Source organism: Mesoplodon densirostris, chromosome 13 (assembly GCF_025265405.1).
Source record: "Mesoplodon densirostris isolate mMesDen1 chromosome 13, mMesDen1 primary haplotype, whole genome shotgun sequence".
NCBI classification, from domain to species: Eukaryota; Metazoa; Chordata; class Mammalia; order Artiodactyla; family Ziphiidae; genus Mesoplodon; species Mesoplodon densirostris.
This window is the reverse complement of record NC_082673.1, coordinates 52,758,262-52,782,197: the sequence shown is the minus strand read 5'-3', so window position 1 is coordinate 52,782,197 and position 23,936 is coordinate 52,758,262. Positions and strand designations below refer to the sequence as shown.

The 23,936-nt window shown below is 38.8% G+C and overlaps 1 protein-coding gene and 1 pseudogene across 4 annotated transcripts in view; one reads left to right on the top strand and one right to left on the bottom strand.

Moving 5' to 3' along the window:
* The window catches only part of DPY19L4 (dpy-19 like 4), a 59,488-nt gene extending 40,661 nt beyond the window's left edge, over window positions 1-18,827 (bottom strand). For all 4 annotated transcript variants that reach the window (XM_060116336.1, XM_060116337.1, XM_060116338.1 and 1 more), the window contains exons 1-3: window positions 18,718-18,827; window positions 12,570-12,680; window positions 1,935-2,059 (exon numbers count right to left, since the gene is read on the bottom strand). In XM_060116336.1, coding sequence (XP_059972319.1) covers window positions 1,935-2,059; window positions 12,570-12,680; window positions 18,718-18,733 — 252 coding nt within the window. In that variant the 5' untranslated portion in view covers window positions 18,734-18,827. The remainder of the gene's footprint in view (window positions 1-1,934; window positions 2,060-12,569; window positions 12,681-18,717) is intronic.
* Window positions 9,402-10,720, top strand: LOC132500756 (nucleosome assembly protein 1-like 1; annotated as a pseudogene).
* Window positions 18,828-23,936: the final 5,109 nt, after the last annotated feature.

Sequence of the window (23,936 nt, the reverse complement as noted above, 5' to 3'; positions counted from 1 at the left end):
ACTAGATGGTAACTCGTGAGTTATTTGCCTATTATATATAAGAAAAATCTGGAAGGAAAACCCTAAGTAGTACCATAAGGAGAGCAAGAATAGTATAGCAGGAAATAAAAAATGATGGTTGTGGTGTTAGAAGTCCATAATAAAAATATAAGTTTAAAAAGAAAGTATTATTTTTCTATTGCTATTTCACTTCCCTAGGTATCCAGAACAGCAAGCCCTTAATTAGGGCTTTCCAAGAGCAGCAGAAAACGAACCAGTTCTTTTCAAATGAACTCCCAGAAATGTAAGTAAATCTTAAAATTCCTAAAATTAGGCTGTACAGAACCAAGAATATAGGTAGTCAAAAACACTGAAACCTGTGCTTTTCATGCTGAATCAAACTTTCATAAATCTATAATCTTTTAAAAGGAAACATGTTTATTTTCATGCATAATTTTATCAATTAATACAAAAGATATCAGTTTCCCCAAAGTTTGATCAACAGAACTTCCTAAGGTATTAATGGGTGTTACCTAAAAAGAGTTAAATAAGCTATGTAAAGGCTGGATTAGAGAAAATTAAATGAGTTTTTTCATTGCAACTTTTCAGAGTTTCACTATTCATTATGCACTGAGAATCTCTATAAAGTCTTTCCTAGATCTATTTGACCAGTGAACCCTTTTTTTTTCTCACCTAGAGCTTATTAGTCTAAATAAATTTCCTCAAAATTATTTTTTATGAATGGGTACTGATTTTTCTTTCTAAAATTTCAAAGATGTGAACTCTTAATCAGTGCTTCTCAAAGTTAATGTGCATATTAAACTTCTAGAGATCTTATTCAAACATAGATTCTGATTCTAAAGTGTGGCCTGAGAATCTGCAATTCTGAAAAAGCTCCCAGATGATGCCAATGCTCCTGGCTCATCACAGTGCTCTTCATGAATGTCTTCTAGATTTTTAAACCTTATTGTTCTCAATTCTGCCTAGATAACAGAATCACATGGAAAGATTTTGTGCAATATTGACCCCAAGACACTCCCCCCACCCCACCTAAGAATCTGTGAGGGAAGTTATTTTTTAAATCATCCCAGATTCTTCTATTGTACATCCATTGTTGAGAACAACTAACACTTAATCTTCATAACATTTTCAAGGAAATAGGCTATACAAAATCCTTGGTCAAATCAATACAGGTGAGTAATTATTCAGTTAAATGTTTTGGTGGTGTTAGATAAAACAATGGCTTAAAAACATTTAGTCAGCTTGACTACTCGCTCAAAAATAAGAACAACAACAAAAAAGAGTTTGGGCTAAAACAAAAACAAAAAAACTTTAGAGTCAAGTGGTAACACCACAAACTTTGCCAATGCATATTACAGGTATACCTGATTGCGAAGGTAAGTCTGAAAACAAACTTATTCAAAGGGCAAATGAATTATGAATATAACTATAGTGAGTAAGGTCTGTGATTAACACATGATTTAAAACCAAAAGTTAAACATACTAATATGAGGCAACATTTTAATAAATACTGTTATGTCTATTAATCATTTTCAGCACCTCAAAACATTCTAATCTAAAAATTAAAATATTTTGATGCTGAAACTTCCACAGACTGTTTCTTAAATGTAAACTACCAAAACTAAGAAAAAGCTGACTAAACTTCATAACATTTCATTGTCATCAAAGTCCTGATAAATCAATTGCATGAAGGAAAGCCCCCTAATAATTTCTGTTCTACCACCTTGAAATACATGCTATTAAATTTTTCAAGGTTGATACTGTGACTCAAAACAGCTTCTGTACCATTTTGTTCCTACTGGCTTACAGCCATAACATTAAGAAAGCACTTGTCATACTTATGCATATGTTTTGGCTCCCTGGAAAACACATTATTTAAATTAACATTAAATATTAAAATAAACGTTCGTATGCTCAAAATTTTTTCTTCTTACCTGCCTGTTGGAAAACCAGAATTTCCGTTCATGGTATGCTGATAAATAGAGAGCATACATCATACCACTAGTAACTGCTGCAAGACAGCCAATGAATATCTTTGCAAAGCGCTGAAATAATATATCTGAAAAAGCATATTAAAAGTAATCAGTTGTGCATGATATTTATATTTATGGACTTCTATTAAAAAGAAAAAGTAATCAAAGGTTGTATGTATCCTTGATATGATGTAACAAAAATGGCATTCTAACTCTGTGGTCTTCCTCCCCAAAACCCATAATCCCAGTCTAATCATTAGAAAAACAGCAGACAAATTCCAAGGGAGGGGCATCCTACAATATATCTGACCAGTACTCCTCAAATCTGTCAAGGTCATCAAAAACAAGGAAAGTCTGAGAAACTGTCACAGCCAAGAGAAGTCTAAGGAGACATGATAACTATATGTAATGTGATATCCTGGATGTGATCCTGGAACAGAAAAGGACATTAGATAAACACTAAGGAAATATGAATAAAGTATGGACCTTAGTAAAAAATAATGTATCAATATTAGTTCATTAATTGTAACAAATGTACCATACTAATATAAAATATTAATAATAGGGAAAATTCTGTGGGGGGCACGTAAACTGGGAACTCTGTACTATACTGTCTGCTCAATTCTTCTATAAATTTAAAATTAAAGTCTATTAATTTAAAAAAGGAATAAAAGGAACATACTACCAAATATCTAGAGAACAAAAAACAGGTTCATTCAGAATTACTATTGTTATTTTTTCCCTTATCAAGAAATATATTTATTGAGGAATAACTTACATACTATAAATTACATACAGCTGTTTAAATTGTACAATTCAATGACTTTTGATGATTATGTATTTAAAACATCATATACAAAGTATTCACATTATATATATGTAAATATATATATTTTAAAATTATTTATTTATTTTTTGGTTGTGTTGGGTCTTCGTTGCAGCACGCAGGCTTTCTCTAGTTGCAACGAGCGGGGGCTACTCTTCGTTGCGGTGCGCGGGCTTCTCATTGCGGTGGCTTCTCTTGTTGCCGAACACAGGCTCTAGGCGCGTGGGCTTCAGTAGTTGCGGTACAGTCTCTAGAGCCCAGGGTCAGTAGTTGTGGCGCACAGGCTTAGTTGCTCTGCAGCATGTGGAATCTTCCCGGACCAGGGCTTGAACCCGTGTCCCCTGCATTGGCAGGCGGATTCTTAACTACTGCGCCCCCAGGGAAGACCCTATGTAAATACTTTTTGACAAAAACATAAAACACATTTGAATTTTCTACACACAGGATGATTTAGTCCTGCTATAGCTATTAACTATAATTCAGTATAATAATAACAAATACTATATGATTTCACTTATATGTGGAATCTAAAAAACAAAACAAATGAACAAACATAACAAAACAGAAACAGTGTCATAGATACAGAGAACAAACAGGTGGTTGCCAAAGAGCAGAGAGGTGGGGGGAGGAGAGAAATAGGTGAGGGAGATTAAGAGGTACAAACTTCCAGTTGCAAAATAAATGAATCACAGGTACGAAATGTACAGTGTGGGGAATATAGTCAATAATTATAGTGACAGATGACAACCTGACTTACGGTGGTGATCATTTTGAAATCTACAGAAATAGCGAATCACTATGTTGTGTACAGGAACTAATGTAGCATTGTAGGTCAATTATACTTCAAAAACAAACAAACTCATAGAGAAAAAGATCAGACTTGTGGTTACCAGAGGTGAGAGGTGGGGGAGAGGGAACTGAATGAAGGCAGTCAAAATGTACAAACTTCCAGCTGTAAGATAAATAAGTACTAGGGATATAATGTACAACATGACAAATATAATTAACACTGCTACGTGTTACATATGAAAATTGTTAAGAAAGTAAAATCTTAAGAGTTGTCATCACAAGGAAAAAAATTTTTCTATTTCTTTAGTTTTGTATCTATACAAGGTGTTCACTAAACTTTTGTGATAATCATTTCACGATGTATGCAAGCCAAATCATTATGCTTATACAGTGCTATATGTCAATTATATCTCAATAAAACTATAGGGGAAAAAAAGATTCAGTAAATTAAGCCCAGGCCTAAAGGCCCAAAGCCCAGTGTTACGTTATTAAATGACTGAGAGGTTTGTAAAAACAAACTGGTTGACTTATTAACTTAGCTATTTTCAAAACATTATTCAATAGATATTAATTTGTATAGTAAACTAGAGACATTAAATAGAATAACTAGCTAGATATCACTAAATTAATAAGAATTATATTCAAAGTGCTTGAAACACACTACCCAATAAATCAAAAATTAGAATCAGGGAATTCCCTGGAGGTCCAGTGGTTAGGACTCTGCGCTTTCACTGCCAAGGGTGCGGATTCAATCCCTGGTCAGGGAACTAAGATCCCACAAGCCTTGCGGTGCAGCCAAAAAATAAAAATAAATAAATAAACAAAATAAAAATTAAAAAAATAATCAGCATGATACAATTGCTTTAAAATTACTGCTTTCCAACTGAAAAAGGATTAATCTCCAAAATATACAAGCAGCTCAATATCAAAAAAACAAACAACCCAATCCAAAAATGGGCAGAAGACCTAAATAGACATTTCTCCAAAGAAGATATACAGATTGCCAACCAACACATTAAAGGATGCTCAACATCACCAATCATTAGAGAAATAAAAATCAAAACTACAATGAGGTATCACCTCACACGGGTCAGAATGGCCATCATCAAAAAAATCTACAAACAGTAAATGCTGGAGAGGGTGTGGAGAAAAGGGAACCCTCCTGCACTGCTGGTGGGAATGTAAATTGATACAATCACTATGGAGAACAGTATGGAGGTTCCTTAAAAAACTAAAAATAGAACTACCATATGACCCAGCAATCCCACTACTGGGCATATACCCTGAGAAAACCATAATTCAAAAGAGACATGTACCACAATGTTCATTGCAGCTCCATTTACAATAGCAAAGACATGGAAGCAACTTAAGTGTCCATTGACAGACGGATGGATAAAGAAGATGTGGCGCATATATACAGTGGAATATTACCCAGCCATAGAAAGAAATGAAACTGAGTTATTTGTAGTGAGGTGGATGGACCTAGAGTCTGTCATACAGAGTGAAGTAAGTCAAAAAGAGAAAAACAAATACCGTATGCTAACACATATATATGGAATCTAAAAAAAAAAAAAAAAATGGTTCTGAAGAACCCAGGGGCAGGACAGGAATAAAGATGCAGATGTAGAGGATGGACTTGAGGACATGGGGATGGGGAATGGTAAGCTGGGACGAAGTGGGAGAGTGGCATGGACATATATACACTACCAAATGTAAAACACATAGCTAGTGGGAAGCAGCTGCATAGCACAGGGAGATCAGCTCGGTGCTTTGTGACCACCTAGAGGGGTGGGATAGGGAGAGTGGGAGGGAGACGCAAGAGGGAGGGGATATGGGGATATATGTGTATGTATAGCTGATTCACTTTTTATACAGCAGAAACTAACACAACATTGTAAAGCAATTATACTCCAATAAAGATGTTAAATAAATAAATAAACAAACAAATAAATAAATAAATAAAATCACTGCTTCGAATAGTACGTGTAAAGCATTTGGCCTGGCACATAGTAAGAGATCAGTAAATACTATCAATAGGTATTATTATTGGGCTACAGAAGCATACTTGCAAAAATATATGACAGTTAATTAAAGCAATGTTGACACAATGTAAATTATAAACAGACTAATAAAAAAACTTACCTACCATGGCAATTTGGTAAAAGTGCTACAAAGTTTCTAAATATGTATCTTTTCCTGTTTTTTTTTTAATTAGGTCTTGGGCAATGACAAATTAATCCTAATTATCAAGGGCTATTACAAAAAATATATTCAACCAAATCTTATATATAAATGCCTTACCTTAGTGCTATTTTGTTTTTGAAAGATTTTGTAAAGAGTCAAAGCTGGAATCAAGCTATCAGTGTTTGGTATAAGTGTATATATTTTAGAGAAAATAAAGAGCTCTGGGCCCTGGAAATTATTTATTAAAAAATTATCACGGGGGACTTCCCTGGTGGCACAGTGGTTAAGAACCCGTCTGCCAATGCAGGGGACACGGGTTCAATCCCTGGTCTGGGAAGATCCCACATGCCGCGGAGCAACTAAGCCCACATGCCATGACTACTGAGCCCGTGTGCCGCAGCTACTAAAGCCTGCGTACCTAGAGCCCGTGCTCCTCAATAAGAGAAGCCACCACAATGAGAAGCCCATGCACCACAAAGAAGAGTAGCCCCTGCTCGCCGCAGCTAGAGAAAGCCCGCGTGTAGCAACGAAGATCCAACGCAGCCAAAAATAAATAAATAAATAAATAAGTAAATTTATAAAAAAAAAATTATCATGGGCATTCCCTGGTGGCCTAGTGGTTAGGATTCCAGGCTTTCACTGCCGTGGCCCAACCAGCATTCAATCCCTGGTCAGAGAACTGAGATCCGGCAAGCCATGTGGCCAAAAGAAAAAAAAAAATTGTAGGATTCAATTTCACAAAAAGTAAAAAAAAGAAAAGAAAAAAGTATAAATACATTGAAAACAATATAAGCAGTACTTGCCAAAATTTTAAGAATAGTTATTATCTACTGGAATTATGCATATATTTTTATTATACTTATCTCTATTTTCACATTTTCTACCCTAAAAATATATTCTTGTAATCAGGGGAAAATACTATTTTATAGGAGCTATCTCTAAATTGTTTAAATACCTTTCTTACACTGTATTTTCCAAAACGTTTTAAAAGATCACTCTTATTAGTCAGCTTTGCTGTAGTAAAAAAGTGACCCCCGGGCTTCCCTGGTGGCGCAGTGGTTGAGAGTCCGCCTGCTGATGCAGGGGACATGGGTTCGTGCCCCGGTCCGGGAAGATCCCACATGCCGTGGAGCGGCTAGCCCCATGAGCCATGGCCGCTGAGGCTGCACGTCCGGAGCCTGTGCTCCTCAACGGGAGAGGCCACAACAGTGAGAGGCCCGCGTACCGCAAAAAAAAAAAAAAAAAGTGACCCCCCATATTACCAGTGGCTTACAGAACAAATATTTAATTCTCATTCATGTTACTGTGGGTTTTGGGTCAGCAGTCACTCTCCACTCAATTCCAGACTTCAGATTAGCTGTGGCTCTTCTTGTATCTTCAGAATTCCAGAATGTGATCAGTCCCTATTTGGGACATGCTGTTCTCATTACAGAGGAAAAGAGTTGGAGAACAGGCAAAAACATACAATGCCTCTTACAATTTCTGGTCAGTACTGGTACACTGCTACTTCCACTCACATTCCATTGGCCCAGGGAAGTCACATGGATAAACCTGACAACAGGGTAGGGAAGTATACTCCACTTCAGAGAGGCAATCCAAATCACATGGTAATGGGAAGGAATGTATAATCCACTTTCAGGGAAGGGAGAGAACATTTGGGAACAACAGAAGGATCCACCAGGGTTTGCCCCATTAGTCACAAATGTCTACTTCTCTCCCAAAGGCAAAACACACTCACTCCTTCTCAAGAAAGATACCCTTAGAGCAGATTACTCAGCCTGCTTTCTGCATGTAGAAAGTTAGGGACTCATACATCATTTTAAGACATGAATAGTTGTGTCCTTAATCTAGGCTGGCAGTTCTTTTGACAGTATGTCTCTCTCAAAGCTTAGCCAGCAATTCTCCTAGGTTTTTACCTAAGAGAAATATAAATAGATGTCCACAAAAAGATTCGTACAAGTATTCACAGCAGCTTTATTCATAATAGCAGAATACTGGAAATTACTCAAATGTCCAACAGGAAAAGCAGGAACACTTACAGCAAGACGAATGAATTTCAAAATGATTTTTTTTTTTTTTTTTTTTTTTTTTTTTTTTTTGCGGTATGCGGGCCTCTCACTGTTGTGGCCTCCCCCGTTGCGGAGCACAGGCTCCGGACGTGCAGGCTCCGGACGCGCAGGCTCAGCGGCCATGGCTCACGGGCCCAGCCGCTCCGCGGCATATGGGATCCTCCCAGACCGGGGCACGAACCCGTATCCCCTGCATCGGCAGGCGGACTCTCAACCACTTGCGCCACCAGGGAGGCCCAAAATGATTATATTTTTAAAGGATAACATATTGAGCTAAGTGAAAGAATCCAGGCACAAGGACATATATGCTGTATGACTCCATTTATATGAAATTTTAGAACATGCAAAGTTAATCAATGTTGAAAAATATCAGAAGAGTGGTTGTTTTGGGGGGTACAGGGAAAATCTCCTGGAAAGGGACATAGAAGAACTTTCTGGGACAAGGGAAATGTTATGTATCTTAGTTGTAGTCAAGTACCAAAACTAATTTAATTAAATACTTATGATTCTGTGCATTTTTTAAAAGCAGGGTTTTCTTTTTATTTACTTACTTGCTTGCTTATTTATTTGTTTGTTTGTTTGTTTGTTTGTTTCTGCGTTGGGTCTTCGTTGCTGTGCACAGCCTTCTCTAGTTGTGGCGAGCAGGGGCTACTCTTTGCTGTGGTGCACAGGCTTCTCACTGTGGTGGCTTCTCTTGCTGTGGAGCACGGGCTCTAGGTGTGCAGGGTTCAGTAGTTGTGGCACATGGGCTCAGTGGTTGTGACTCGTGGGCTCTAGAGCACAGGCTCAGTAGTTGTGGCACACGGGGTTGGCTGCTCCACGGCATGTGGTATCATCCTGGACCAGGGCTTGAACCCGTGTCCCCTGAATTGGCAGGCTGATTCTTAACCACTGAGCCACCCGGGAAGGCCTGATTCTGTGCATTTTATGATATGTTAGTTATACCTTAATTTTTAAAAATTAAATTATTCATTTTTGCAAAGAAAACAATTTTGTTTGCTTTTTACCTACTTGATTCCAGTCAACTCCATACTCCAATAACTATACCCACAATTCTTCTAGATATGCCTCTCTCAAAGATTTAACTACAAGTATTCTGAGCTTATAAAGCTTTACTTGTCACATAAAGCCATGCCCTTTGTTCTTTTTCCCTGAGTGCTTTATTCAACTGAAAGGAGTTAGTAGGAGCTACTTTAATCCATTCATACATTTTAACAAACTATGTGACAGTCATGCCCTTGATTTGGGCGTTGCCCTAAGGATTCATCTTAACTAGTCTTTGTTACTTAAAGTATTTCTCAATTTTACTGAATAGTTTTTGCTAGTTGAAAAGACAAACAATACTAATTTCAACACTACAAGCTCCAGACATTTTGGATTCCTATTTTCCTCTTCATTCCTGACTGCAAATGGGCCAATTCTGTTCTAATGTGTCTCTTTCCTGTAATCAAAAGTAGCTGATAGCTTCTGCTCCTCCCACCACCGCCCTGAGTCACTGCCTGTGCAGCTCTGGCCGCCTGGCTCCCCCTGCTAGTCACTGATATTTGGCATTCATGCAACATGGCAGACATCAACAACTTGTCTAGGGTAGTTAAAAGATGTGTGAATGCTCTCAAAAACCTTCAAGTTAAATGTGCACAGATAGAAGCCAAGTTCTATGAGGAAGTTCATGATCTTGAAAGAAAGTATGCTGTTCTCTATCAGCCTCTATTTGATAAGCGATTTGAGATCGTTAATGCCATTTATGAACCTATAGAAGAAGAATGTGAATGGAAACCAGATGAGGAAGATAAAACTTCGGAGGAGCTAAAATAAAAGGCCAAGATTGTAGATGAGAAAAAGGATGAAGAAAAAGAAGACCCCAAGGGAATTCCTGAATTTTGGCTGACCATGTTTAAGAATGTTGACTTGCTCAGTGATATGGTTCAGGAACGTGATGAACCTATTCTGAAGCACTTGAAAGATGTTAAAGTGAAGTTCTCGGGCCTCCCTGGTGGCGCAGTGGTTGAGAGTCCGCCTGCCGATGCAGGGGATACGGGTTCGTGCCCCGGTCCGGGAGAATCCCATATGCCGCGGAGCAGCTGGGCCTGTGAGCCATGGCCGCTGAGCCTGCGCGTTCGGAGCCTGTGCTCCGCAACGGGAGAGGCCACAACAGTGAGAGGCCTGCGTACCGCAAAAAAAAAAAAAAAAAAAAAAAGTGAAGTTCTCAGATGCTGGTCAGCCTATGAGTTTTGTCTTAGAATTTCACTTTGAACCCAATGAATATTTCACAAATGAAGGGTTGACAAAGAGGTCAGAACCAGATGATTCTGATCCTTTTTCTTTTGATGGACCAGAAATTATGGGTTGTACAGTGTGCCAGACAGACTGGAAAAAAGGGAAGAATGTCACTTTGAAAACCATTACGAAGAAACAGAAACACAAGGGATGTGGGACAGTTCGTACTGTGACCAAAAAAGTTTCTAATGACTCTTTCTTTAATTTTTTTGCCCCTCCTGAAGTTCCTGAGAGTGGAGATCTGGATGATGGCTGAAGCTATCCTTGCTGTGGACTTTGAAATTGGTTTTACGTGAGCATATAATCCCAAGATCAGTGTTATACTTTACTGGAGAAGCTATTGAAGATGATGATGACGATTATGATGAAGAAGGTGAAGAAGCAGATGAGGAAGGGGAAGAAGAGGGAGATGAGGAAAATAATCCAGACTATGACCCACAGAAGCATCAAAACCCAGCAGAGTGCAAGCAGCAGTGAAGCAGGATATATGTGGCCCTGAGGATAACCTGCACTGGTCTACCTTCTGCTTCCCTGGAAAGGATGAATTTACATCATTTGACAAGCCTATTTCAAGTTTTTTGTTGTTTGTTTGCTCGTTTTTGTTTTTTGCAGTCTAAAATAAAAATGTCAAAAAAAAGCTGCTGATAATCAAGGTACTCTAGTAATATTCTGTTTGTGATCTTGTTACTTAAAATAATTTAAAAATTAGTATTAAAATTGCAACTATTCACAGGAAACAGTTTTATAAAATGTTTTGTCACACATAGATGGATTATTATTTTCCAGCTCCCAAAAAGTTTTCTTGCTGCTAACCTCTGAACTAGATCTGTAGGTGACTCACTGCCTTTATCTTATGTGAGCAAATTTATATAAATGGCCCCTGAGCTCCCTATGGGAAAGAATCTATTTACGAAAGCTGTTCAGCTCCTAAGGATGGCATATTCTCCAAAGCCACTTTCAGATATGGTTCAGAAGGATAACAGAAACGGAAGGACCTCCAGAGGATGAAGCCAAGGACGACAAAGAACAATGAACTGGGAAACTACTTCCAAGGAAAACAACTAGGGCCTAATCAAGAAACATTCCCCAGAGGAGGAAGACCTCATATTTACCAAGTAGGATTTCAAAATTGCTATGGACCAGTGGTTAATGTGTCTCTCACTCTTCCTCCTTCTGAATGGAAGCATTTATTTTGATATCCTAACCTCATCCAAATCTGTATAATGGGAGAGGGGGCATGTGCTTTGCTAAGAAAAGCCTGCTTACAAGGTAGGCTCTTGGCAGGCATCTGGGAACCTGGATTTCAAAAGGGTTCCCACCATTTTCTAATGAGTGGTTTACTGTGCCTAACTTATTTGTGCAAACAGTGTGGTTCATATCTACTGCTTTCCTTCTGGAAATCTAGAATTTTCCTATGCATTAAGCAGAGGCTACATGACCAGCCACCAGTAAAAACCCTGAGCAGAGCTGCTAATAAGCTTCCCAGGTAGACAAACCTACAAATGTCACAATTTGATGCTGAAGGAATTATGCATGTCCTATGTGACTTGGAAGCTTCTGCCTAGTTTCTTGCAGTCTTCAGCCCATAGGTCCTTTCCCTTTGCTGATTTTGTTTTGTATTGTTCACTGTAATAAATTACAGCTGTGAATATGACTAAATTCTGAGACCTGTGACTCCTTCTAATCTCTGAACATGGGGGTGTTCTTGGGGACCCCTGACACAGAGCAGATAACTTGTCTTTTTAATTCATACCTCTCTGGATTGAATGAGTCATAGCTGACCCTGATGAAGATAACAAGACCTTGGGCTTCAAGACTGATGCCCTGACTGGATAACACTGAGTGTCTTCCTTGGGGTCGGGGAGGTACCAAGTATATTTTGTCTGAGGGAGACAAGTAAATATTTATGACCAAAAGGCCAGAATGTGGTAAACTTATTCTTATTCCCAACTATTTTGTCATTTCCTATAAAAAGATTTTTCATCCCTGCCTATTACCATGTGACTTGCCATGCTTCCCTGTAGTCAGACTAAACTTCTCCATTCCACTGTCTAGATTGATTATATGACTTGGTTGGGCCAACAGAATGTGAGTACAAGTGACAGTGTGCCAGTTCAGCAGAAACTTTAAGAGGTACTGCATGACTCTGCCTGTTCTGCTCTTTTTCTCTGCCACAAGAAAAACACATCCCAAACAGGGATTATGCCTTCATGACATGAAGCTATATCAGCCAACCTACAGCCACAACATATAATGTTGATCAGAAATAAATGTTTTTTGTAAGCCAGTGAGACTTAGGAATTGTTCTACAGCAAAACCTAATGAAAGTTGACCAATATCACCACATACTTAAGATAAAATGTTTATACATTTGAAATATTAATGTAAAATATATTACCTAACATAACTATTTTTGTAATAGCACAAAAACTCCGAATCTCTCTAACTTACGTTTTGGAACTCTTTCAGGAATTGCAGTATTGTTGATTTTCTCTTCTTTGGCAGATTCTTTATTTTCTGAAGACTTTGGCTTTTTTCTTTGGCGCAGTTCTATAGTTGGTCCTTAAAATATTTGAAAAGTTATTGCAATGTATGTATCAAATTATTCTGTCTATATCTCAAACTGATTTACTTTTATTATACTTAGGTAAAAGTCCCATGAAGAACTATTTGTACCAAAGATAACTTTCTTCATAATTATTTTAGCACTCCCCGCAAAACTTTCCTTTCCTACAAACAAAAAGACAATATAAGTTCTGCCTCCAACTCGTGCTTTCAGAGTCCTACTGATAAACTGAGCTCTTCTCCTGAGATGATGCTATTTTCAAAATATCCCAAAATAAGTAAGCTCTTTTCCAGAATGACTGGAGAACAAAGTGTTATTTAATAAATTAGCTTATTATTCTAGTTACCTGAGAGTATAACATGTATCATTCATGAGCTAACAATTTTTTTAAATAAAAATAAAATACATTGATCATAAAACTATATTTCATTTATTTAAAATAAATTTTATTTACTTATTTATTTTTGTCTGCATTGGGTCTTCATTGCTGCACATGGGTTTTCTCTAGTTGAGGGAGCAGGGGCTACTCTCATTGCAATGGCTTCTTTTGTTGCGGAGCACAGGCTCTAGGCACGAGGGCTTCAGTAGTTGTAGCACATGGGCTCAGTAGTTGTGGCTCGTGGGCTCTAGAGCGCAGCCTCAGCAGTTGTGGCTCACAGGCTTAGTTGCTCCGCAGCATGTGGGATCTTCCCGGACCAGGGCTTGAACCCGTGTCCCCTGCATTGGCAGGCGGATTCTTAACGACTGCGCCACCAGGGAAGTCCTATACTTCATTTTAAAAAATAATCCTGAAGGTTCTGGAGAATTTCACAGTGCTGTGGTATCATTATCATTCAACAGTCTTAGAGATTTAGGTATTGGATAATAGGCTGAACCAATAAAAATCCCTATATTTGGGAAACTCTCAGAAATTTCCCCAAAATTAGAGTATCTACTCTTTCTATACCCGATTAAAAAAATGTAATGCAGAAAGTACCTCCAAATCAGTAAACTAAATTCCAAATTAAACAGGAATTTATGATATTCAACTTAACTACTTTTCCTCCCTAGAGTTAATTATTAGGTAGACTATGTCATGTAGATATAGGATACTATGATGGGCTGTCAAGGTTTCAGGTGGTACAAGAACTTATCTCCTTCTAATAGAAGCAGAGAAGAGTTTTTTCTTTTCTCTTAGTAATGGCTTAAGGCTAGGAAAAATTAGCCTCAAAAGAGGAGTTAAAAAAAGAGAAATGAGTCAGCTACTGTTGCTGATGATCAGATGGCTGATTCTCTAACTTTACTGTGGAAAATGAGAAAAATGGATTTTAAAGTAGCTTCAAAGCAAATTCACGTCTGCTAAAATATCTTTAAACACTGACACACTGAGGGAAAAAATACTGTATATTTAGTGGATTCTGTCTGACTAGTTAATTTTTCACCATTTCTACACTGTTTATCATTTATTTTATAATCATGTTAAGTAGTAAAGTCAGTGAATACATTAGAAAATGACATTATTAGAAAAGCCATACCATGGATAGAGTATTTTTGCATACAAATCTGAGACAACTAGTAAATATTATTATATTCCTTCTTCATGATTTCCCTTTAATTTTCCCCCGCTATGGGTTAAAGCAAAAGTTAGAAGCATTCAACAAGAATGAAAATTTATGTAAAGCCAAATGAAGTCTTCAAATGCAAGTTATTATTTTAAATTTTATTTAAAAAGAATACATGGAAAAAATATAACCACAAGGCATATACTTAGTAGATACACGTGCATGATTAAACACATTAACAGTACTGGATTAAAAAAAATTTAATTGGGTAATTTCAGAAATCAAGTTAACAAATCTACTGAAGAAGTTAACAAATTTTGTGATCAATGGGTTAGATAGGGCTTTATTAGACAGTCTAAAAGCACACATTAAAGATAAAGATGGGCTTCCCTGGTGGCGCAGTGGTTGAGAGTCCGCCTGCCAATGCAGGACACAAGGGTTCGAGCCCTGGTCTGGGAAGATCCCACATGCCGCGGAGCGGCTGGCCCCGTGAGCCACAATTGCTGAGTCTGCGCGTCTGGAGCCTGTGCTCCGCAACAGGAGAGGCTGCGATAGTGAGAGGCCCGTGCACCGCGATGAGGAGTGGCCCCCACTTGCCACAACTGGAGAAAGCCCTCGCACAGAAACGAAGACCCAACACAGCCATAAATAAATAAATAAATAAATAAATTTTTAAAAAAAAAAGGATAAAGATAATTTGGGAAGGAAGGGGATATTCACATAAAAAAGTGTTCTTTACAAAAAGCTATTATTTTCTTTTTAAAAAAATTTCTCTATAAAATCAATCATTTTACAAGGATTTTAATAAAGTGTTCTCTGTGCACATAAATGTTTTTTTGTTTTGTTTTGTTTTTGGTTTTGGCTGCACTGCGCAGCATGCAGGATCTTAGTCCTCTGACCAGGGATGGAACCTGTGGCCCCTGAAGTGGAAGCACAGAGCCTTAACCATTGGACCACCAGGGAATTTAACAAAAATTTTGCACAGAACCCCATTATTTATGAAGTATATAAATCTTAATCAGTCATCTCTCAGGAATCTATATTAGCAATGTTTATCATACAAATAAATAATCTGTAAAGGATCTATAATACTGTATTTTCTTTATTATTATTTTTTTGGCCGTGCTGCACTGCTTGTGGGATCTTAGTTCCCTGACCAGGGACTGAACCCAGGCCCTCCAAAGTGAAAGCGCAGAGTCCTAACCACTGGGCTGCCAGGAAATTCCAATACTATATTTTCTTGATTCTAAGAAGCAATATATTTTAAGATACTGTTTGATAAGTTTTTCAAGGGGAAAATTGGCACTACCATGTTAAATATGTGCATTGGTTTTAAGACATGGCAATTTCAGTGGCATTAAATTGTGGGAGCAAAAAGTACTACTTGGGAAATACAGTAAACTTTTTAACCAATCTCTTCAATCTTGTCGCTAAATTTTTTTGCCTGTGACCATAAATCAAAACTGACTGGATGCAAACTTTACCTCATTTCCTTTATATTGATCTTTTAACTTAATAACTGATAAACAAAGTCCAGAATCTTTAGGTGGATAAGTAACAAAGGCCAAAGCTGTGGACAAACTAGATTATTAATCCTGATAGGAAAGCTCTGGGATAGAATTCAGGTTTCCTTTTCACTATCTTATACTTTTAGCATTGTAAAGAAAAAGTCAAAGTAGTAAATCAACTATATTTCAATTAAAAAAAGAAAAAAAGAGTGACTTCCCTGGTGGTACAGTGCTAAAGAATCCGCCTTCCAACGCAGGGGAAGCGGGTTCCATCCCTGATCGGGAACTAGGATCCCACATGCCACGGGCAACTAAGCCCGCGTGCCACAACTACTGAGCCCACGCACCCTGGAGCCCGTGCGACAACTAAAGAGAAAACCCACACGCCACAACTAGAGAGAAGCCCACACACTACAAAGAAAGATCCCGTATGCCTCAACGAAGACCCCATGTGCCGCAATTAAGACACAACAGTCAAAATAAAGGAAGAAAAAAAGAAAAGAATCTGTCCATATCAAAAAATAAAGAATATGGGCTTCCCTGGTGGCGCAGTGGTTGGGAGTCCGCCTGCCGGTGCGGGGGATGCGGGTTCGTGCCCCGGTCCGGGAGGATCCCACATGCTGCGGAGCGGCTGGGCCCGTGAGCCATGGCCGCTGAGCCTGCGTGTCTGGAGCCTGTGCTCCGCAACGGGAGAGGCCACAGCAGGGAGAGGCCCGCGTACCGCAAAAATAAATGAATAAATAAATGAATGAATAAATAAATAAATAAATAAATAAATAAATAAAGAGTAAAAGAAAAAGTCAAATAAATAAAAATGATAACATAGCCACAAAAATAACCTGCTATTTCAGTCTCTGGCTCAGTGATCTTCACATAAGATAGTTAACAGGGTTACAAATAGGCTTGCAAATGTCCATCTAGACTATACATAGCAACTTCCAAGTGAATTGTGAACATTGCTCTGCTCAAGGCTATCACTTCTTTCTTTGCTCTAACATATCTTCCAGGAAACATAAATATAAATACCATGACCCTCTACAGCATCAAGAGAAGATGAGATTTCCCAAAGAGTATTTACTTAGAGAAAAGTGGGACAATGAAGAGGATCAAAGTGAATGTGAACGATAAGCAAAAAGCGATATAGAGAACATCTGGATACAAGTAAAATAGACTATTTAGTCTAATTTTAACACAGTTAATACAAGTAACATGCATTTTGAAAAACAGTATAGAGTGCCCAATAAATGGAAAGTACTCAGAAAAATGCCTAGGACATAGACATGTTTACTATAAATATCATTACTAGATTACAATAAATGAGAATTACTCACTCATTGTTGACTATTATATCCCAGTACCTAACACATTAGACAGTCAAATATTTATGGAATTAAAAATTTGTTGAATAAATTTTAACAAAACTGCAATCCATTAATTGTTCCAAGATGTATTTCATTGCTTTGGATTATCTGTAATTCTACAAACAAAAATCATTTTTCATTTTATATCACAGAATTAAATTTCACAAACTTGTATGGTTTGTGAAACCATAACTGGTTCTACATCATACCTATTTGGTTAGGTGTAACTATAACATCTTAAAACAATTTCTCATTTGCATGATATATAATATTAAAGACTTTTAGTACTGCAGTATTAATTTTTTTATGCTTTAAGTGCTCATGGAAACATACAAGCTAGCTCATCAACCTACCCCTAGAGATTTGCAGTTAGTCAGAAAAGGAAAAAATATCAAAAAATGTATTACATATACTGCAAGCAAAGATAAAACCAAGGCAACAAACAGAATTACATTCCTCCTTACCAACTACAAAGAGTTTGGGTTTTGAAGCTGTTTTTAGGTAGAATGTCTTAAATTTAGATCAGTTTTAACACAGAAAACTTAAGGAAGAGGAGGCAAACATGAAGCAAGAGGGAGCACAGGAACAGAGCAGCAAGACACAGAGCAGCAAAAAATTCTTACGATTAATTTTTTTAATTGCTTTCCACTGAATTCTTGAAACTCCCTTCGTGCACTCTTGGTTCAGTAAGGCTTCAATCTAAATAGATCACATTCACAACCCCCCTCAATAAGGTAAAAAGTCATGTTTTCCAAAAGGATGAAAAATCTAACTGCTCAGTCAAGAGACACCATTATACCTATGCCTGAAAGTAGCATGCCTATCATGAAGATATCATGACACGAATGTTTCCTATAACATCTCTCACTAGCTAGGTTCCTCCCAACTCCCCATTCTTCTCCCATACCTATCGATTTCTATGAATTAATTTTCTTGGCATTGGCCCTGAAGGGGCATGAAAAGCTTCCTCTAGCCCACCCACTTTCACCCTGAAAGCACTCCTGGCTTCTGGATCCCCCCCAAAACCACTTACATCCCTTATCCCTTTGCCATCTCGCCCTAACCTGTAACTGAACTTGACCTTCTCCAGTTTCTGCTTGCTCATCCCCTCCCAATCCACCTTACCACGTCTACCCCAAACCCTTGCCTCTTTTTGTCCCCTTGGCCTGCGGCTCCTCTCACCGGTGGTGACTTTGTATTTGTCAGAATCCACAGACCTCTAAAGGGCGCACTCAGACTGAGGGGCATTTGGTTAAACAACTATCCCTCTCAAAAATGCACTCAGTACCTAAACCTACATCTTCGAAACCGAAGTATGTCCCCCACCCCATTAGTCATCTGCTCACAGCCCTCCCTCTCCACCACTCCCCCCACGGGTTTCTCTCTTCCTACACGATTCCCAACTTCAAGCTCCACTTTCGCTTCCCACTAGAACCGACACAACTTCGGGCTATTTACTCCGCTCCTTCTGAATTTCTCCACACACCTCCCCCCGCCGCCCCGCTCTTTCCCGCCGAACCGCCGCGGCCGCCCACAGCCCCGGCCTACGGGGCCCTCGAGCCCCCGCCCCTCTTTCCCGAGACCTCGGGCGACAGTAGGCGCGCTGGACCCCGGGGAGGTCACCTTCTTCCTCCGCCATCGTCTCCGCGGAGGCCGGGTCGCCCCTCCGGCTCCCGCGCGGCCCAGAGTCTCCCGCCCTCCGTGTTGCGGAACCCCTCGGCCTCCCCAAGCCCACTCCCGGCCGCCGCGCCCCCACTTCCTGACCCGCCCCCCTCCGGTGTCGCGGCCAACCGCGTCCCCCCGGGCGGCCCTGGAACCAGAGTGCCGGGAGCGGAGGGCGGCCGGAGGGTTTGGCGGGCGCGCCTGGTCCTGCGCGGGCCGGAAGGCGGTTCTACGCGGAGTGGCACCGCCCACCGCTGGTGCTCCGAACCCTCTCTCCTGCCTCCCCCGCCCCCCACCGGAGGCAAGTCCGGGCGTCCCGCTGCAGTCCGTTCCCTCGCCCGTCCTCACCGTAAAGGTGGGCGCCCGAGCGGGCTTTCTGGGGCTTTTGTGGGTGGACTCAGGTAGTCAGAGAATATCCAGATCCATCCCGCATACCCGCCCCATTTTACAGAGAGGAAACTGAGGTGCAGCGAGTGTAAGTCACAAAGCTAGTCGGAGCCAGAACTGGAACCCAGGGCTCCTGCGTCCTCCGGGTGCTTTCAGAGCGAGGCAGAACCCTCTGGGTTGACGCGTTGGTTTAGTAAGCTGCTAGACATCTACAGGAAAGAAGCTTGTACTTGGAACTTAGTGTTTTTAACCACCCAAACTGGTTAAACAAATGTATTTGCATGATATTATTTTGAAGACAGTAATACTTATGGTCAGTGCGGGGGAGGGGTGCGTTTAGATATTCCACAACAATGGAACATAGTTTTAACTTGTTATACTGTTTGTCCTCACTTTAATTATATCTGGCATTCTCCAAATATACCAGGATCTATCTCCCTCAACAGTACTAAGAAGTAATTTAGGAACTGACAAAATGCCATTATAGAACGAGAGGAAAAAAGCACAAGAACTCACTGAAGTCATGGGGTTATTAAGGTTGTCCCATTCTTAGCAGGCAGCAAGAGTCTCCTTCCTTTATCAAGTTAGGGTATTTGGGGAGAAGCTATCAGTTTTCAGTGCTGTGCAAAAACAGTTCCAGGAACTCTTTTTATGCCTTTTGGTTGCTTGTAAATATGTCTTGCCTGTCAAACAGCACTGGACCAGGAGTTAGAAACACGGGTGGAAGATACCAGTTGCCCAGAAAAGGCCTGGGTCAAAGCAGAGAGAACAAAACTGTTGGTCTTTGAAAACCACAAGAGCCCACGTACACAGCAGCAGAATTCAGTGCCCAGCTTATCAGATGATAAGCAGGCAGAGCTCCACCTCATGTGAGAACAATACAGTGGCCACTGAGGGCCATTGTTTTCTAGGGTCTTGAGGTGATGACCATTCCTCCCATAGTTCCTTCATGATCACCTCAAGGACTTAATTGTAAATTTAAGTATAATTTAAATTATACTGCATGCTCTATACAGTAGTGGAGACAGAGAAAAAATAGCTTCTCAAAATCAAATGGAAACATGAAAGAAGAGAGATAAATATTCAGTCTTTAGATACTAATCAGTGGAATTGTGATTGTGTTCCTTAGTAGAAACATTCTTCTCTTGAACCCTAAACCTCCACATAAGAATAATGAGAATGGGTCATTTTATCCCTGAACCAGTGTAATTTTGCTATGAGAAAAATAAGACATTTTTTGTTCAAAATATCAACTCATCCAAAAAGATGTACCCCTAACTGCTCAAGATGTTGCCTTGCAGCTGGCCGTATAGCTGAGCGCTCAGTAAGTCATTCCATAACTCGATAAGACCAGCTGCTCCCAGATAGTAATGCACATAGCTAGTGGACACATGGTCCTAAGATAACTTCCGATTCGAATTTGATTGACCATTTTACGACTGCAAACCATGGGCTGCTAGTTTTCCATCCAGAATTTGAAGGGTCATTTCATTATCCTTTGCCTCATCTTGACCAATCCTAAACACCTCAAATTTTCTCAAATGGTCTTTTATTTACAGTCCACTCTCAAAGAACAATCTGATTTTCTGCCTCCTCTCTAGAAGTTTGAGGACCCCTTTAGTATGCAGTAGATATTTTTAGGGATTGATGTGAAATGCTTTGTTGTAAGTCTTTTAAGAAAATGTAGATTGGGAAGCTATTGTAGCAAACTGGGTTAAAAAAGTAAAGTCTTGAAATAAGGCAATGGAAATAAAAATGTTCAAAGAGAAGGGATTCAAAAGATGCTGGAGGTAAACTTACAGGGCCTAGTGACAAATTGGATGTGATAAATGATGAGTTGAAATGATTCCTAAGGTTTATATCTTAAAATTAATTATGTGCCTTCTGTGTGCCAAGTAGTTTGTTACCAGGATATGAGACAAATATAAAACAAAAGCCCCTGAAGACTAACCTACTTGAAACCAAAAAAATACAGGCAAAGTCTATTTCAAAAACATTCTTCTGTCCAATGCGTCACCTTATTACTAGTAACAGAACAATTAGTGTGAAATCTTTGCATTAGTTCAGCTCTTCTTCTGTTAAAGATATGGAACTCTGTTTCATCTTTATTTTGTCATAAATTTGTAATTATCCATTGATTAACATATTTAAATTATTTTCAAACACCATCTCCTTTGTGAAGTCTGAACCAAATATGATCAATTCATCTTTGAAAGCACATAACACTCTTACCACCATTATATCCAGGCTTGTATTTTGGTCATGTTTTATACCGTTGTTTCAACTCTTTGAAACACATTGTAGACAAATATTTTGGTAATTGACTTAAAAGTTGTCGACAATAGTATTAGCTGTGGGTGTCTTAGAAGACCAACATGATAAGCTGTATATTTTGCACGATCAACAAGAATTATGATTTGAAGCCGTTTTGTCTTAGCTTGTCACTAGTTCTACTTGTGACTATGGATTAATTTTTTTCTATGCCTTTTCTGTAAAAAAGGGGATGAGGGGCTACGCTGTCAGTTGCTCCTGCAGTTATTTCTCAAGCAGGCCTCACTTCTTCCTCATTGTCTGAAGCTATGCATCAGTGCCTCCTGAGTATATTTGCTCTATTATCACTCATAAGGATCTGCTGTCTTCCTTTTCCACTGACTGGGAGAACTACAATCATACAAACCAACAGAGTCAAACTGGGAACCATATAACCCTCCCTAGTGGGACACATTGAACAATGTGTGTTCTATTTAGATATTTTTGAATTAACATATTAAGCATCTTAGGACATTTTATAAAGTATGTTTTTTTTCTACAGTTAAAACTCCTCCAGGAAGAGATTTTTTTACCAAATTGATCATATGAAATAATATTCATAAATAAAGAAAAACATTGTTGGTACTAAGCGGCCTATTATCAAGATTTTCCCAGGCAAAGCTATTTTAGTAGACAAAGGTTGCTGTCTTTGGACCAAGTTTCCATCCTCTCTTCTTTCAGATAAGTAAGCTCTCCAAATATTTGTGAAATTTAGTTGAATTGACTATTAGAATTGCCAGGTAATATAGGACACTTTAGTATAACATGTTCCATGCAATACTTGGGCCAGACTTAAGCTAAAGATTATTTGTTGTGTATTGAAATTTCCATTTAATTGAGTATCCTGCTTTTGGTTTGATTTTTTGTTCCTCTGTTGACCCTATTTATGGATTGATACTGCCCCCTCAATGCTAGGAGCTCCCTAGCATTGATTACTCTTAGGCCTTCTGGGCACATGTAAATAATAGATTGAATTCTTTCTCATGATAGAGGAAAGGTAGTTAGATAGCAGATGGATTCTGAGTACCTCAATTATTAATTCAGGAAAGAATCTGCCATTCCTAATGCCCTGATACATGAAATTGCTTCTGCTCTCTTCCCACCCTACAAAGGGCTCCAGCTAGAACTGGATGGGTCTAGTGCAGTCCTGGAGCTGCCATTGAACTACTTCTTAGTCAACCAGCCAGTGCAGATGATTGACTGGGCATATCTAGACCTGCTGTTTGGAGGACTAATCACACTTCCAGAGTATAGGTATCTTAAAACCAAAAGCATACAGTGATTGTTGGGGGGTGGGGAATATTTCCCACCAATTATGACTTATCACCATAACAATTTGTGTGTAACAGAGTAATAGCCATGCTATTTTTTTAATACAGTAAAAAAACAAAAACCTGTTCATCAATTATGACATGATTTAAATATAGATAAATTTTTAAAATCTTGTTAGACTCCTACTAGATAGGCACTCTGGTTGAGAATAGGACCCTGAAAAGCCAGTAGTACTGTGAGTCCTGGAGATGGCAGAAGCAGCCAAAATCATGTTTAGGTAAATTTCACACCAAGCTCTCTCTTTGGATGTGTATATTAATGTGAAAGGCAACTCTCTGAATTTGTACCTCAGTGTAAAAAGCATACTATTAATAACTAGATTAATACTAACATTTTAAACATTTTTAAATGGTGCTAAAGAAAAACAAATTTTGATTTTTAACATTAAAATTTGTAAACAACTCTAAAAATAAACTGTATAAAGCACATTAGTTTTCACCTGCAGGAATGAACATACATTAATTCATTCAATAGATATTTATTGTATATATCCCAAGGGCTGGCTAGTCACTAAGGATACAGGGGGAAAGAAGACACATTTTACCTTGATGGAAGTTACAACATGGGGAGCAGATTATACGGAGATCTTACAGAGTCTAGTGAGTCAGGAAAGGCCTTCCTCAGAAAAGTAAGATTTCTGCATAGCAGTTAGTCAGTGAAGAGAGGAATAACAGGAAAAAAATGTGTTTCAGGCAGAGGAAACAAAAAGTGCATCATTCCTGCAAAGAACTGGAAAAAGTACAACAAAGTGTAGAGCATGAGAGGAAGAGTGCCTTGAAAAAAGCTCAAGAGGTAGGCAAGAGTCAGCTCATGCAATAGCATGCAGTCGTACATTTGGGTATTTTTTCCTACAGCAAATGGAAACCTTTAATAAAAAGATTTTAAGGGCACATAATCACTTTGTTTTGTTCTTATCACACATACACAAAAAATAAAGAGGGTGAGAGGAAATTTTTGGAGGTAATAGATATTGGTGGCATTGATTGTGGTGATGGTTTCACTATTATAACCTTATCTCCAAGGACTCCCCAAGTTGTGTATGCTAAATAAGTACAGCTTTTTATATCTCAATAACACCTCAGTAAAGTGGTTTAAAAAACATGTAATCAGATCTGTGTTTTTAATTTAAAAGATTGTTCTTTTCAAAAAGC